This window comes from Cynoglossus semilaevis, chromosome 12 (genome assembly GCF_000523025.1).
Source record: "Cynoglossus semilaevis isolate Cse_v1.0 chromosome 12, Cse_v1.0, whole genome shotgun sequence".
In the NCBI taxonomy this organism is placed as follows: Eukaryota; Metazoa; Chordata; class Actinopteri; order Pleuronectiformes; family Cynoglossidae; genus Cynoglossus; species Cynoglossus semilaevis.
In genome coordinates this window covers 14,428,869-14,446,280 of record NC_024318.1, presented here as the reverse complement: position 1 = coordinate 14,446,280, position 17,412 = coordinate 14,428,869, and the positions used below count along the sequence as shown (strand labels likewise).

Genomic DNA, 17,412 nt, shown 5'->3' with positions numbered 1-17,412 from the left:
TAGGTTGGCTCTTGGCAACAGTAAATCTCTGATCCATCAGACAGGCTTCACCACAAACACTTGGCCGGTCCACGGTGTTTTCATCCTCCTCTGCCTCTGCCTCACTCACAGGGCAAAGTTACTCCAGACTGTTTTACTGCTGGCAGTAAAGTTGGACCGTAGCACCGTAGGACTCTGGAGTTCTGATGGTTGACATATGTTCCAATGAGGCTGGACTTGGGCGTGTGCAACTTTTTTTTTTTTACGTTCTCATGAGGCCTCTTTTTTCTAAAGATTTCCCACAGAGACTCTAAATGTCACTCACTGCCAGGTCACAGTTATGTCAGTTATGTCAGTTACGCAGACACACGTGTAGGCTTGAGGTTGTTAAAAAAAACAAAAAACAAAGGCCAGTCCTCCTACACCCGCTGGACCACACCTGACATTTGACTGAAACAACAGCAGCGTCGCAGGAGAAGACACTCACCTTGAAAACGGGTGTAGCCGAGTGTTTCACCACGGAAACTTTTGTAATACTTCACCCCGTAGACAATAATAGGTCGGCGGAGTATGTGTGCAAGAACAAAAATGTGCGTCTGCTCCAAGCTGGATCCTGGCTGTGGGGGGAAAAAACACATAACATTAGGGAAAAAAAAGATTTCCTCTGCCAAGATACCTCTGAAAACTCCCCACATGAAAAACAGACAAATGCTGAACTTTCACACCCGAGTGCAATAACAACACGCCCAGATGCCTGGTCTATGAAGTCACCAAGAGAAGCGCCGATGACAACAACGATGCACTTTCTGAAGACATGACTGATGGGAAAAAAAACATCATCTACATGAAGCACCTTTCATACGTATTTCTAACGGAGATGCACACACCAACTTGACCTTCCTGACAGTCAGTCCAAAGGTCAAATTAGTGTTGTATTTATTTTGCAATAAATCAAACCACCATCAATCAAAATATTCTCACTAATGATTTTCTTTTCTCTCTTAGCAACCAAACTGCTCCAGACTTATTAGGACAGGAGCACAGCCGGGTGCATCTTTAATGCAGTTTTCCCACAGGTTTCTTCAGACGGACATGAAAACGGCCACAAAGTACGCCTGTGATGTCAGCGCAGCAGTTGTTTACATTATTCATGTATCTTATGTGTGCCGTGTTTACAACACAACAAGCTTCTTTCCTCCTGCTTCCCTTGCTGTGCACATACCTGACTGGCCAAAGAGAGGATGAAAGCCCAGTCTTCCTGCCACTGTTCTTCCCGCAGGGAAAAGTGCAGCCCAAAGCTTTGGGAATACCACGACTCCCACTCCTTCCAGCGGCTGTAAAACCTGCAGATCGGACGGAAGTGAACGCAGCGTTTAAGACACTCGAAATGCTGGCGGAAATAACAAATATATGAAATACTGAAATAAACTCAGTGGACTATCAGAATGCTATCCATGCTGTAATCTGCTCTGCTTGTCCTCCGTCCACAGGACTGACCAGTGAGAACAGTCGTGCAGGCTGTCGTGCAGGGTCTTTCGCAACACCGAGTCCTTGTCGTAGATGCCCCACGTGGCTTGCAACACCGAGTCAAGCAAACAGTCCCCGGCCGTTCGGTTCCAGAGAGCATACAGTCGGCTGTCTAACCTCGTCCCCAGCTCCAGGGACCAGTTGATGATGGGAGATTCCTCTTCAAGTTCTGAACAAGACCACAGGGGGACAGGAAATGTTGAGTATTGACACTTTGACCTCACAATGACGATGAGCAAACAAGAAACACATCAGAATCCTGGATTAATTACAGGTTAAAGATGTGTACTGACATTTCAAAGGACAGTTTGGGTGTTGGAGGTGTACAGCCCTCAGTACACAGTGGGTGCTCAAAATGCAAAAAAGTACAAAAAGTACAAAAATACTTTTTTTTTTTTACCTTTTTGGACGTCTCTATCCAGAACTTCATCAAAAAGTTTTTCTTGAACTGCTGGGGGCAGGTCCTCGATGTCTAGAAGTATTTGAGCATAGAATTAGAATGACACAACAACAGGGATCAACAGAGCAGGTGGTAGAGAGAAGTGGCTGAAAGGGAAAACCCCATCTTAACACTGCGCCGGTCATTAACATTTGACCTTTGTTTTGGTTGGGTCATCATGTTTTGTTCTTTCCACAGTAGCCTCTGGTTTTCCCTCTATACTCGGAGCTCCCCGTGAACACAGCGGCTCATTCTTTTGCTGCAATAAATGGACGCTTTGACTTTGTGGAACCAAACAACGTGGCTTTCTATAGTGGCTCGCGGCCAAGGTCTGCATTGTTCTGAGCGCTGAGCACAACAAAAATCCTTCACACGGCTACAGGCAGCAGACGGGACCACAACGAACATTCCGCACTTTAAATTTCCACAGAAACAGCACTGGGTGAAAACAGTTTTCAGGACTGAAATTGACAGAAAGTCTAAATATAGGACTGCTGCGAGCAGAGACGTGCGCCGACGGTCAGCGTTCAGCGACAACAATAGTCAGTCCGTGAAGTAGCCGCTGTCTTTTGGCAGCTGGGACACAACTGTAGCATTCTGTCCAAACATGTCAACGTGTAATTTCCTCCACCACAAGTAAAGTAAACAAGTGTTGTATCACACACAGGGTAAACCACAGGGCACGACTGTGAAGATGCAGGTTCTTCTGAAATTACACACACACGTGTGTATATGTGTGTGTGTGTGCGTATGTGTGTGTGGTGATGCAATGCAGACCTGCAGGTAGGGTGAAGGTGACCAAGTCAGTGAGAAAATAACAGGTGAAGTCTCCCTTGCGCTGGTGAAGAGAGGCGGCCACCTCACGACGGATCTGCTCCGTCAGTTCAGGACACACCATGGCTGGGATACACTTAGCTGCCTGCTGAGAAACCTGCGGACAGGAGACAATTAGGGGAAACTGACGCTGGCGTCCGAATTTGAAAATCAACACGTAAACAAAAGAGCAAAGCTTGCTGGGATGAGGTGGATTCACTGGACACTACAGTAGATCAGTGTTCTCTAAGGTGATTGGCTGATTTAAGTTGAGTTTTTGTTTTACCTAAATATCTGACTAATCTCATCCTCTGGGTAAATATGATAAAAGGTCTTCAGTGTTCCAGCACATGTCAGTTAATTTGATTTTCTGTGGGAATGACCCAGTGGCCGCTCACTGACCCCTGTGTAAGAAAACCAGGACGGTTCAGGAGTGTGTGCATGGAATTAAACGCCAAAATAAAAGATTTCTTTCTCCTTTCAACCCACATTTGTAAAGAACGGGGCGTCTCCTCTCTGTGATCTCAGATTTGCTGTTTCTAATGCATTTAAAACTATTAGAAAAAAAAAAACTCAGTCAGTGGAGACATCAACAGAGGATGGCCGATACATCAAGGTACGCACACTGCCTTGACCGTAACTGTCATTCGTCTCAGCAGGTCGGTGTGTAACACAGTGGAAACAATATTTATGACTCCAGCACCTGAAGAGAGCTGCCTGCCGCCTTTTGAAGTAAATGGAAAAGCTAAATCCTGGATGGACTGATATCTGAGGAGTGAGACTTTCTGTGCAGCCGATAGCTGAACCCGAAGTTGCAGTGATAGATAACAACTGTCTGTGTCTGTGCTTCAACTAAAAGAGCAATCGTGTGAATTATAATCTGTCAAAATGACAAATCGCCTTCATTATCTGTCGCCGCTAAAACATATTGGCCATTTTCTTTTATATAAAACTGTGCCGTTAACTCCACTGACCTCTGTGAGTAACACCGCCAGCATGTCCTGCCTCTGGAAGCGGATGGCGAGGTGAACCAGCGTGAAGCCGTCATCAAACGCCGAGGGTCGATTTAGCAGACGCACTTCATCTGATGTCAGCTGTCGAGCAATGTCGCCTCCTGACGTCTTGTAGGCTTCCACAGCAGCCAGGTCGCCTTCTACCACACCTGTCAGTCAAAGAGGAAGAAAGAGAAAATATTTAACACTGACTGACAGCTGACACCAATATGTGCTGAGCGTTTTTATTCAACGTCTGCAAGACATTGACTTTGTAAAGTGCTGTGAAAAATGGATGCACATACATGTTGGTTAAGCAGACTTTGACTGACAATAAGCTTTTTTAAAAAAAGAAAAAAAAATTCCAGTAAAAATAGTCATTCTTTTTCTTCTTTCTTTCTTGTGTTTGGATGGTCGTTTTTGGGAGTAATTTGTAATTTTTAAGTAGTTTTGGGAAAATGTCATTTTACTTTTACTTAAGTACCTTTTGGCTCAAGTATTTTACTTTGTTACATTTGAAAAGAGCCCGCTACTGAGTAAATAATTACATGCGCAGAAAAACACCTGCGTTAATTGCGTGGGCGTGCGGATAACGGTGACTAACTCTCGCCTGTCGTTTGATGATGGCTGGTCCCAAACAAAACATGGAGGTTGAGGATTGCCAAGCAGACAACTATCGTGGAGCTGAAGACTCAGAAAGATAAGGAAATCTTTGGCCATATCTCAGAAAGCTCTTTGTTTTCAAATGCAAACGATTTAATAACTTTATCGCGCAGAATGTGCCTGTCCTGGTGGACGGAGCTGTCGCTGTCGAAACTTCCACGTCAAACCAGCGAACGCACGAGGCGGTAAGTAGAGTATCTGCGCTTTTTCCTGTGTTTCCCAAACTTTGTGTTTATTGTTTGGTTAAAACATTCTTCCGTTAAGCAATATGTGCCTTCGTGATATCGGTTATATTCGCTTCAATGCTAACGTTTCAGTGACGTCAGAAAGTGCATGATTTTAATTGCAGTTCGTCTCTAATGAAATCATCTTAAATGATGTATTAGACTAGACTTGAATGGAATTTACGAATGCCCTTTTTAAAAACGTGTGAAAATATAACGATTTGAAATACATTCGATCAGCACACGGAAGATGCATTTACTGCAGAGGCGTGTGTGGGTTAGGGCAGGTGCACAGGATTTTGGGAAGGGGGGGAGCTGCGTGGAGGGGGATGGAAAACCCTTGTCCTTTTTTGCATCGAGTAATTTAAAGTAACTAAATTTAAACATTTACTCATAGTTAATTTTAAATTAAGTATTTTTTCATTTACTCAAGTAGATTTGTTGGGTACTTTTACGTGAATAGACTTTAAGCTAGGTATTGTTACTTAATTACAGTTAATATTATCTATTATCATTCTAATGCATTTTATATAAATTGCATTTCAAAATTAATAGTATTGGAAAGTGCTACATTTTAATGCTACACAGCTCCATAAGAACCTGAGCATTTCTAGTATATATATATAGTACATTAAGTATTAAGTACTGCTAAGCTCTTCTTCTCATGTCAAAGGACCACACATAACACTCAGCTGCATAATCTGTGTGATAGTGAGAGAAATGCGGAGTGGGTGGAAAGACTCGCTGTGCCTGGCGAGCACTGTAGAAACACAGGAACAGAAGTACATGATGGCACTGCAGCGTGACAGAGAGGCTCCTCAGATACTTTCAACACAACACTACAGACGATGATATTATCTCCACATTTGACAGTCTTCAGCCGTGCAAGAACAAATATACAAACAGGTGTTCACTGGTGGCTTTTTCACACAGAGGGACACCGTCGCCAAACTTGTCTGAGGCTATGGCTCAGCACAGCGTTACCAAGTACTGTATTCTCTGTTTTCCACCATAAACTTTCTCTTGTTCAGAAACCTTTCTGTAAAGGAACATGCAGCTTAAGAATTTGCTGATGGTGGTTTTCTGTGGAAGACAATAAGTCTCTTTGATAAAGAAAACAAGTTGCATAGATTTTCAATCCAATTGAAAACCTTGAATTTATTTGATTGGTATTATTTATTTAAGCTAATATTTTGCTTTGATATTGACATTTTGTGCATACCTTCTTAGACCAAGTATTACATATAAAGGTAACTCGTATAACTCAATCCAAGTCAATACTATCACCTTACTGAAAGTAGGACACAGGATTGTTTGGCATTTGCACATTCTCCTCAGGCTCACATGCTCTTCCTCTGACCTGGCTCCTGTTTCCTTGCACAGAAACACTGTAGGAGACACTTGGAGCTGCGTCTCATTCAGGTATCCATGAGTTAACAGAAGGACTTGAGAAGTTTATCTAGTTTATCACGGTAATCCAGAAGATATCCTAATTCTTTCAGACTAAGATAACGCAGACTTCAGACCTCTCTGGACAAAAGAAAAATCTAGATTGCAGACAAAAGTTATCTGAAGAAAAATATTATTCTTCACTTTGAGTCTGTTAAAAAGCTATTTTACAATAGCCCTAGCCAATGGATTGTGCCAAGTATTTTAATCTTGATGGTCTGAACACAAAATAAAGCTACAGCTTCTCAACACCCTTAAAAGAATCTGCCCTGCAGTAGCAGTGGTTAATATTTACATAATTAGGCTCTAAATAAAATATTTTTTTAGTTAGCTTGCAAAAAAATATATATTACACTGCTTCTTGGATAAAGTGATGCATTGTTGAGCGTCAGGATTAAACCTTCAGTCACTGTGTCTGCTTCTCGAGCTTGTAGTTGTACAAGCATTTGTTTTGCTTTGCTCAGCCTGTGGATGTGTCACTGTTGTTTGACTCTTTTGCTTGTCTTTTACTCGGATGAATTGTGGGTAATCATTTTTCATGAAAGCATTTGCTATAAAAACCATATGTAAATTAGGCCAGACACGGTGAGCAGTGAGAAGGAACCTCTTCTGTCACATGCGAGTTCCTGCTGCTGCTCTCACTGCTGCATTCTGGGATTTTGTGGAGCTGCTGTGTATGATGTCCTGTGTGTGTTGCATGTCGCCCATGCTGCTGCTACTGCTGCTGCTGTTGTTGTTGTTGCAACTATCGTTGGTGTTGAGCATGAAATGGTACATGCTGAATATTATACCACTGAGGGTATGTTGTTAGTATGTGGAATGTATACTGTCATGTCATATTAATGCACCTGTTTGAAGTTTGACACCAGCGTAATACTTGGACCCGTGTACCTTGCAGCATTCCTTCACAAACACTGTATGTGTGCGCAACATGAATTAAGATTAGCTGACCTGGGGTCAGGTACAATGCAGGGGCAAAGGGCTTTTCAGTTTGTTTGTTTTTTGTGGCTGTTGCACAAGTTACGCTATTTTCAGGGCAAATAGGGTCCTTTGGGGAAACTCAAGTGTGGAACAGGAGCTCCGGTAACTGTTTAAAAACATCCATGTCTCTACGTCATTGACAGAGAAATTGTATCCTGAAAAATGTATAGATTAGAATGATTTTAGCTAAGTGTAAAACATTGATGAACCCGTTGTAGTCATAGATAGAACTGAACTTGGCAAACAGCTGTAACTGAAATACATTTTTAAAGGATCACTCAGTAAAGTAAGTTGGACTGATGATAAAATACTTTTTAACCAGCCACATCCATTTTTATAACATAATGTAACTTGGCTTTTAGGGGTAGAAGGAGTGCAGAGAGGGAGGGTGTTTACCAGGCACTTATGGGCACAGTGTTAGACCAGAGGGAAATTATCTGCAGTGACATTTACTTTGACATTCAGACTTTGAGGTAGAGTACACACTGATAAATCTCTTAATAAATCACTACAAATGATTTATAGGAAAAATAAATACATGGAAAATTTACTGTTTGCAAGGAATGTGTGGTTGTGTTTGTCATGTATACATCTTAAAGTGAGGAAGAAAAAAAGGGCCGGAGTGAGATGATGACAAAACACCTTCACGACCTTTAAATATTTTTATAATATATATATATATATAACATTTTATATAAAATATTTTTTATTCTTATTTTTAACAGCTGTCTTTTTTCTATCCCCATGCAATGTAAAATATTTTTCTGAGCATATCTACGAAGTATTATATATATATTATATAAATCCAGACCATCAGATTAGGAATCTGAATCACCTATGCTTGGCAAAGAAAATGATTCAAACAAATGACCTCAAGACAGTAATAATTCCTCTGGGAATACCTGAAAAAAAAAAGTCTTGCTCTTCATCATTTAAAACTTAACCCATCACCACCTACTTGCGACTACTGGCAAGTAGTGGTAAAGAACTACAATGAAAAGAAAACAACTATATTTTTGACACTTACCAACACAAGCATTGAGAAAGAGCCAATCAGTCCTTCTCATTCTGTTCTTTATCTGCTTCAGTTTTTTGAAATCGACCTCCAACTCCTCTTGGCTCCCTACTCCAGCTCCGGAGGCCAATTCAATCCTTTGAAAGTCCATGTTCATCTCTGATTCCCGTTTTGATGTTGGTGGAGATCTCCTTTGGCTGCTACTACAACCTCCAAGTCCCCCAACTATATTCCCAACGCCTTGTCCAACCACAAGTCCAACAACCCCCCTCCTGTTGTCTCTATCCTGTTCATTTAGTATTGAGGAAGGTTGTTGGCTCTCAGGTTCTGACGCCAGTTCAATCGGATCAGCAAGCAAACTGTTTGGCCTGGGGTGGTCACACACCACACACTTCTGTGCCTTGGCCCAGTTCTCATATGTACAAGCAGTACATGGCCAGTGCAGTACATGAGTGTTAAGCCTGTTTCGGTCATTATATTCCTCACAGGGATCTGTTGTGGTAGCCACCGGAGGAGGGCGACAACCAGAGCCTGAGGTATGGGGTGATTCTGTGGGGCTGCGTGGCTGCTGTGTATGATGTCCTTGATGTGCTGCATGTTGCCCATGCTGCTGCTGCTGTCGTTGTTGTTGTTGTTGTTGCTGCTGCTGCTGTTGTTGTTGTTGTTGTTGTGGTTGCTGCTGCTGCTGCTGTTGTGGTTGTTGTTGTTGTTGTTGCTGTTGCTGCTGCTGCTGTTGTTGTTGTTGTTGTTGTTGCTGCTGCTGCTGCGGTTGTTGTTGTTGTTGTTGCTGCTGCTGCTGTTGTTGTTGTTGTTGTTGCTGCTGCTGCTGCGGTTGTTGTTGTTGTTGTTGCTGCTGCTGCTGTTGTTGTTGTTGTTGTTGTTGCTGTTGCTGCTGCTGCTGTTGTTGTTGTTGTTGTTGTTGCTGCTGCTGCTGGTGTTGCAGTTGTTGTTGGTGTTGTTGTTGGTGTTGAGCATGCTGTCTCTGGCACAGGCACTGAGTACAACGAATGGCCCGAGGCCAGTTTAGGTAGGTACACATGTGACATGACCACTTGCTACTAGTTTCAGGTACGTCAGCAATGCGGACACGGGGTCGGGCACTAGAATCTGGACAGATGAGTAAGCTGGAGCCCCCTTGGGGAGGGCTGTTGCTGAAGCCTGCTGGGTCCCACTGATGCAGACTCGCATCCAGAGAAGGGCTGCTCTTAAAGGGCTCCTCAGTAATGATGGCACCCCCACTGGGCCTCTGAGCGCGGCACATGGTGCACTTGATAGCTGACGGCCAGTTCTCGTATGTGCAGTATTCACAGGCCCACTTGGCAACCAGCTCAGTCATCGTCGCACCGCCACTGAAGGAAGCTTCCTGCCGTTTAGAGGGGCTCTCAGTACGGCAGATCCACTCTCAAGGAGGTCACACAGCACTGGTTCACCAAGAAGACAAAAAAGCAGTGTTTCAGCAAAAAATCGTGTGCGGTTATGTTGTAAATATATTAAATTTCTCGACTCTACATTATCAAAAAACATATTAGGACCAATTCTTGAAACGTCTTTAGCTGTATAGCTCTCAAGAAAGGCAGTGAGATACAAAACACAAAGCAATCTTTATTAGAGCCATCTGTGCAGTTCAGCAGTTGAACCATTCAGTGTCTGACACATCCAATAATATACAGTGCTGTGTACACTGGGTCTGACTTCTTCACTATGGTTAAACTCGAAAGGAGCACATTATGAAGAGACTCCTGCAGATGCAAGACGCAAAATAGGACAATTATCCTGCACGAGGACTCTGGTTTTAAACACATACATACTGTGTAGAAATGTGTCCTAGAACCCTGCTGAGTAACAGGAGGCAAGGGCAGATGAAACCAGACACCTAACAGGGAGCCATGTGACTGGTGAGACACTTAATGATGCACTGAAACTGTATTTGCCCCATCACCTACATATGAAGCTGAAGTTTTTGTTATTCCATCTCCTCTTGGATCTGCCTACTCCAAGAAAGGAAATTAGGATGGTAGAATATAATCTTTGTTATAGGCAATGTTATTGTGGCTATCATGACTAAAATGTCTAAATAAATATGTTTAGGAAGGGTAGTGTGACTTTGGGTAAAAATGCTCAGACAATTTCCAATTTTGATAGTTAACATGTTTTGTCCTTCACTGGTAGATGCTTTCAATTGATTTTGTCAGCTCAGCATTTAGTTAAAATAACATTTTCAGCTTTTAACAACAATGATGCCTCACAGATGCCAAAATAATAAAATATTACTAATTATAACAAAATAATAGTGAAGGATAATCAACGATAATTTTTTATACAAATAAATATCTATAAACAATATACAATTATGTAATTACATTTCACAGCTCTCTCCCAAATACATATTTTAAGTATATGTATGTAAAGGTGCAATGATATTACATGCAATTCTACCTTATGTATTATTTTATTCTATTGACAGTCTACCCTGTAGTTAGTGCCTCTTCCTAATACCAATATCATTTTTTTATTGACAGGTCATCTGTCTACCCTGTAGTCAGTGCCTCTTCCTAATACCAATATCATTGTTACGAGACCTTGAATGTAGTATCAAAACAAATGTATTATTTTGCTAGACATCCCACTGAAAAGCAAAAAGGGCAAATAGATTTAGGTATGCATATCTGTACCTAGCCTGTTTGGTCAGGTTTAGAGAAAAGTGTTTGGTTTGGATGTCTTGGTGACTTGACTTAGTATCTACATGAACAGTAGAAAAACCGAAATTAATTTTTTTGTTTGTGATTGTGCTCTTCAGAAAAACAGCACCTCTATCTGTAGTGATACCAATGATGAAAACAGTTGTTTACAAAAATATTGTCTACGCCTCGTCAAAATTATATAATGAAAACTATGATTTAGGTTTTCATTATATTCTATCATTAAGACTAACATTTTCTAGCATCGCTCCTGTCACCTATTATTGGTATTTACTAATGAACTAGCAGCTACGGCTACATCAAGTGTAAACATAACACGATGTATTTTTCGTTGTGTTTCGTGAAGCCTACACTACGGTCGTTAGGTTGTCACAGAGGACTTATAGCAATGTTAGCTCTGTTTGCTCGACAGCCTTACGAGGATAATGTTTGTCAGCTAGTCGCCTGCAACCGTTTGAAAGGCCCGTATAGAGTGTGCCGAAGTGTCGGTAAAAAAAGCCTTACCTTAGCTGTGTTTACACTCCTTACTTTCACACCACGGCCAAAACAAACGGAGCTTCCCGGAGCTCCCCCGCCCCCCCGACCACAAGAACCCACTCAAATCCGAACTCAGGCTTCTCTCACTTGGCCGTGACAAGCCGCATATTAAAGTCCAATCCGAGGTCCATCCATAAATTCCGCGGAGCACAGAACCCCCCACCCCTGCTCCCGTCCCTCGTCCGTATTTTTCTTTAACGCCTTAAATCATTTTGCCCCTTTCCCCTTTTCCAAATGCGAAGCTGAAGGGCTTTAATGGCGGCACAGTGAAAGCTTTCGACTGAGGGAGGCAGAAAAATACAGAGCAGAGCACTATGGGTCGCTACAGTGAGAGAGGCGGGATCAGGATTTACCACCTGAATCTGCCGCATATTGTGATTGGCTGCTTTTTGTATATCCCTGGACAACGACCAATCGAAATTCCTGTCTCTCATTCATACTGTTAAAGGGCTCAGTTGAACCAAAACAGATACCTTAGTCACAATGAAAAACAATTCGGTTAGAAGACTTTTTTTTCTCGACGATCCTACTGCGTTAAAATTAGATTTGTTTCTTCTGAATTCGCGACTCGTTGCGTCATCGGCCAGTTCCCACGTAGTGTCCTCAAAGGGTAAAAGGGATGATGTCATCGAAAAATACTGCAGCAAGTCGATTCTGCAGTAACATATGACAGCTGGAGCAACGCTTCAAAGATTTGAATTGTAACTGTCATTATTATCACTATTGTTATCATTGGCCGATATACACACGGTCATTGAATTGAATTCTTAATTTTGCTGAATTGAATTCTGAATTTGCAATAAAATAACCTGCTCATCAATGAAATATACGTCCACAGAACCGTCTGCAGCGTCAATGTCTGTTTCAGAGTAATTTTTTCAGATTGCTTTGAACCTACCAACGAATTTTTGAAGTTGTCAGGCTCGTTACAAATAGTTTGTTTTACCTAATTTATTATAGATTTTTGCAAGAAACTACATGGTGACAAAAATTTAAGCAATTTTTTTTACATATTGCTATTGCTTATTGCTATTGCTTAATCAGCCCTCAGTCCTGGGGATAACTACATTCCCACTAAAATATGAGCAAAGGTCTTTTAGTTTAGAGGCTGCATTTTCAGGGACATATTAAAAGTTAATATATATATATATCAACACCATACCAACCACGCTTCTCAGCATTGAGGTAATTCCTTTAATGTAACAATGCTGAAAACAACTTAAATACCATTATCTGTCATTGATCGCTCATCAGAGCCTGTACTTCTATTTCATCAAATCTGTTATGAGATTTCTGATAAAGGGAGGCTATCAAGAACAAACCAGGACATCAGAAAAAAAAACTATACATGATGTATTGTCATTGCATCAACAACTAAAGTGTTAGGCAATTCTTAATTTTTATTTGAAGTATATCACGGCTGTAAAGGCTTAACACTATAAATGTGTATAAGTTAACTTAATATATATTAAGTAACACACATACTATACACGTATTGTATTAAGTATATTGCTCAACCTCTGTAGAGTCAAATCTTCTCTGTGAAGTCATTTTAAAGCACATACACCTACCTTTGAAGTTAGTCAGTTTAAGAAGAAAACAGAGCACCATTGTATAACATAAGCATGTCTCATTTATTACTTCCCTCCTCAACTGTTATTACCATATACTCTGTGCTCATTCAAACAAGTATTCTGTCTACTATCATCAAGCATACAGAATCAGGTGAAAACTGATTTTCAGCTGTCTACTGGACGTTGCGCTACAGGGATGTGTCAATGTTGCAATAGTCCACAGGGGGAATAAATGGATAATCCATTTGAATAGGGTAACTGATGTATATTTGTACGATGGTCCTCTTATATACCAGAGACCTTCGGTGGTGGAGTGTTACTGGTTTTTATTCTGCCACCCTCTTCGTGGTTAAACCTGTGAATGCCAGAAAGTAAGACTCAAGCAATAACATAGCAGAGCATATTTAAAAGTGAGGACTGACACTGAGAATTGCTGCTTCATGTCACAACACTCAAACTGAGACAAGGTCAGACATTAAGTGCTGTTTAAATGCTACCGTATGCCTCGCATGTTATAAATTCTTTATGTGCTGATTATATTCCATAGAATCAGTATTTCTACAACATTGATTTTGTCATTTCTTTTACAGTTGTGTTATTTCATTACTTATAGTAGTTACACAATGACTTATGAGTGCCAGTCAATCTGTGACCTATTACACAACAGGGCAATTAAAATAAACAAAGGATTAAAAAAAAGAAAAAACCCAATACATATTACACACTTGTTTGAATAAAGTAGGGCTTGTTTACTAGGTGAAGCCTCTCCTCACAAAAAGTGTCTTGGCTTGCACGTGCACAGCAAACATCAGTTCATGCTGAATACAAAACGATCTGGATTGAAAATGCCTAATTCATGCAACAAAAAAGGGTGTCGAAATCCTGTACCTGGAAAATCCTCACCTCAGTTGGTTTAAAAAAATAATTGGGATGTGGAATTATGCATTTTTATGTCCACAAGTTGTTTAAGGAAATAGCTTAAAAATCCCAACTTGTTTTAAGTGGGGATTGACTTAAAAAGTCTGAGAACCACTGCCTTAAACTTAAATAGACTTTTGAAAACATCCCATTGATTCTGCCATTACTGTTGACTTACATCAAGGCTCCCTGCATTCAAATGAATTCCAATTGATGACATTTCATTCGATCTGTTTTTAGTTAAATGATGCAGTAAGAAATATCACAGATGTAATCCTGTCCAAGCTTTAGAAAGAGGAGAAGACTGTTTCAGGCACAGAAGAGAACACCTTGAGGAGAGGGATGAGTGGAAGGGAATCCCAGACAGTCAGTTATTGGAAACACAACACGTGTGGACTTTATGCAAAAATAAACTACCCTGAGTGAAAGGCACAGTACACAGAAGAGAAGTCGTAATGTCATCACATTGTCCAGGTCCACTCAGAGCAGTGACCCAACCAGGTTACAATACGCAAGGTCTGCTGTCAGCTACACAGATACAGGAAGGTAATGGCCTGCTCTTGCTTTCGAGGTTAAAATGCAAACGCCAGAGGCGGCGTTGGCCCTTTGATGCAGCTTTGATAGAGAACAAGACATGTGCTTAAACTAGTAAGGACAACTATCAGTAGTATTAGAGACAATCGGGACAAGATAGTAGCAGCCTGATTTTACATGGACTGTAGACAAATGCTGTTTTAGTGGCAGCTCTCAGTGTCACCGCAGCAGACGCGGCGGAGAGTGAACCATAAGCGTGTAGTTAGTAAAGCTATAGTACATTTTGTTTCGTTTGCCCTGTAAACCCTGTACAATGCACAAAAGCTAAGCCGAGTTTGGCTCAGGGTTGTCACTGAGGACTAACTTAAATGGCACAACATGAAAGCATTGGTATAGCACAATAATCATAAAGAAACCTTAGTTATTTTTGTTAAGAGCAGCAAAGCACATATAAGCTCAAGTGTTATCAAATAAGAATTAGACAATGACACTATTGTCTTTTAAATTAGTTTACGTGTTAATGTGCCTATATACTGTATATATAGCACCGATTATAGAAGTGGTAAGTAAATTGTTGCAATCTAGTCACCATTTATTTAGACAATTCTTGCCTTGAGACTGAAAAAGTCATGACAAATAACATTATATATATTTATATATATAAAATTCTTATTTCAAATTAAAAATAAACAAGTTCACCAATTGCCTAGTAAATTAGAATAGAAACCGAAGGCCATAAATAACTCTCCCAATGTTTTTCTTTGATTATGTGTGTTTGGAAAATGGCAAAATATAGTGCAAAATGTAAAGAAACTGTTGGTGCTGAGTGTTGTTGAGCAAAACAAAAACAAACAGCAGAAGTGGAGAAGGCTTTGTCTTTAGGTCAGTGGCCTTGCCAACCAGTTGGCATACATCGTGATCCAATATCCACCCTTAACCCTGAAACCATGCAAAACCACACTGAAGAACAGAAGAAGAAAAAAAAACACCTCATCCCAAAAAGAACAATAATGAAAACAGTCAACCCTCTGACAGTGAGACATGTCTGGTAAGCTTGTGAAGCCTGGCAAGGTTTCCCCAAGAAAAATGGAGATTGGACTAAGACAAGAAGAAATTCACACGGTGGGACACGAATTGTACATGCCTTATGCTCTCAGGACTGGCACTTCCTTTGTCTACATTTGTCTCAACTTTGATTGCTTACTATTTCCACCTCTCCAGGTGCCTCACTTATATGTTTGTCCCCTCCACGCCCTGTGGCATGCTTCTATGTGGTCTGTGAGCCTCGAGAGTCCCCATCAGGTCCAAGGGCAGCCGGCCGTCCTTGAGTTAAAGTGCTGGCAGCGACAATTGGCAGATGAGCTGTTTCACTCACAAGATTCTCATATTCGCTACTGTCTTCGTCTTCATCGTCGTCGTCATCCTCCTGCCCTGCCGCCTGTCTGTCTAATGAATCTGAGCTCGATCCGTCACCGTTACCCAGGTACGGGCTGCTGGGAGTAGTAACAGAATTGGAGCTGGCGCCTAGGCCGAGCCCGAGGCCCAGGACCATACCTAGTGGGCCAGGTGTAGGGTGTCCAGGTGAGCCCACAGCCTGGGGCCGGGGCAGGAGAGCAGCGCTGGTGGGCGGTGAAGAAGACGAGGGTAGAGAGTCGTCCTGCATCAAGAGGTCAGCATAAGGTGGTGGGTTAGGTGAGGTACTGGGGCGCTCTGGTGCAGACGGTGTATGGAAGGACATCCTGGACAGAAGGGAAGCTTCAGACAGCTCAGTGTTTTCCTCTCCAGTAGAAACTAAATCGGAGTTTTGTGCCTCTCGGAGCCCTGTGTAGAAAAGGGAAGAACTTCAGCGGGTGAAAATGTAAAGCATCTTAAGGTAGGACAACATATTTTTGGTCTTAATTGAAAATTATCTTGCTTATGTGGAGAGACATATTAAGTCTGACCTTAATTGTTAAGGTTTGTTTTTCTGTTAATTTTAATTCTCATGTGTGAACAGATACATACTCTTCTCCTCCTCTGCTGTCTTGCGTTTCCTGAGAGTGATTTGTTGCTTGAGTTTTTTTACATCTTCTTGAATTTTCTCTTTGACGCGTTCACTTTGTTCTACATCCCCACACACAGCCTTAAAGGGACACAGGTATATAAAAATTCACCACACACACGTAATGACATCTGAAGAACAAATGTTCAACTCAGAATGCTGTCATTCGGCCCACCTGGACTTTATCTTGCAGTGCGCTGTAGACTTGAAATATTGTTCGGATATCCTTCATCACACCATCTTTGTCAAAGAATTCAGCCCTAAAAGAAGATTTGACAAGCACAGGCTCAAGCAATCTAGCCACCAGATAAGGAAATGCTAACAGAGACACACACGTTTCAAATGGAAAAGTTGACTCATTGCCTATGCTTATCAGTGATTAGACTTTTGATCTTTTCCAATGTATTTCCTTTTTTAAGTGTAAGCAGCAGCTGCTGCTAAAGATATGTCTTCAACCACGTGCAGCTGCTCTGTACAACTGAATCCCATCACAAGAACAAAACGTTGCTCTCTGATCCACAGCACACACGCAGGAGCGGTGGGCTGCTCCCTGTAAGTAGCGACATTTTTGGTGCTTACTTAACACACCACAGTCCTGCTGGTCATGGGATTCCAACCGGCAGTCCTCTGATCACAAGCCCAATGCCCTAAATCCTTTAAATTCTTCCTGTGTAAATTATTCTTAGACAGAGTATTAAACTATTCAAACAGAAGCATAGACTGTAAGTTTAGACACGGGCAAAAACACACTGGATGAACAGCAGAGAAACGATAACAGTTAAACCATGTGTTTACTAAATTCTCACTGCAAAGAATTTTAGACAGGGAATCAAAGAGTGAACCAGGATGTCATCTGGGGTATGAGGAAGAAGAAAAAAACAGTGAAGTCAAGGTTAAGCTCCAAGTGAACAAAAAGGAATGCATTTTTAGGGTTTTAAACTGATGAAACGAGGCTAAGACGTAGACGTACCCATGCTCCTTGATGACCTTGGCATAGTTGATTGAGGTGTTGGGCACTGAGGAGACT

The 17,412-nt window shown here is 41.5% G+C and overlaps 2 protein-coding genes across 2 annotated transcripts in view; both read right to left on the bottom strand.

Annotated features, from left to right (window-relative positions):
• The window catches only part of zranb1b (zinc finger, RAN-binding domain containing 1b), a 14,811-nt gene extending 2,924 nt beyond the window's left edge, over positions 1-11,887 (bottom strand). Inside the window, exons 1-9 of the mRNA XM_025061196.1 lie at positions 11,286-11,887; positions 9,056-9,503; positions 8,095-8,758; positions 3,733-3,920; positions 2,723-2,876; positions 1,907-1,978; positions 1,477-1,675; positions 1,202-1,322; positions 467-596 (exon numbers count right to left, since the gene is read on the bottom strand). Of these exons, the coding sequence (XP_024916964.1) occupies positions 467-596; positions 1,202-1,322; positions 1,477-1,675; positions 1,907-1,978; positions 2,723-2,876; positions 3,733-3,920; positions 8,095-8,758; positions 9,056-9,418 (1,891 nt within the window). The 5' untranslated portion in view covers positions 9,419-9,503; positions 11,286-11,887. The remainder of the gene's footprint in view (positions 1-466; positions 597-1,201; positions 1,323-1,476; positions 1,676-1,906; positions 1,979-2,722; positions 2,877-3,732; positions 3,921-8,094; positions 8,759-9,055; positions 9,504-11,285) is intronic.
• Positions 11,888-12,698: 811 nt separating this feature from the next.
• Positions 12,699-17,412, bottom strand: part of abraxas2 (abraxas 2, BRISC complex subunit) — a 7,819-nt gene continuing 3,105 nt past the window's right edge. The window contains 4 exon segments of the mRNA XM_008322409.3: positions 12,699-16,165; positions 16,349-16,466; positions 16,561-16,645; positions 17,356-17,412. The exon segment at positions 17,356-17,412 is cut by the window's right edge and continues 34 nt beyond it. Coding sequence (XP_008320631.1) covers positions 15,612-16,165; positions 16,349-16,466; positions 16,561-16,645; positions 17,356-17,412 — 814 coding nt within the window. The 3' untranslated portion in view covers positions 12,699-15,611.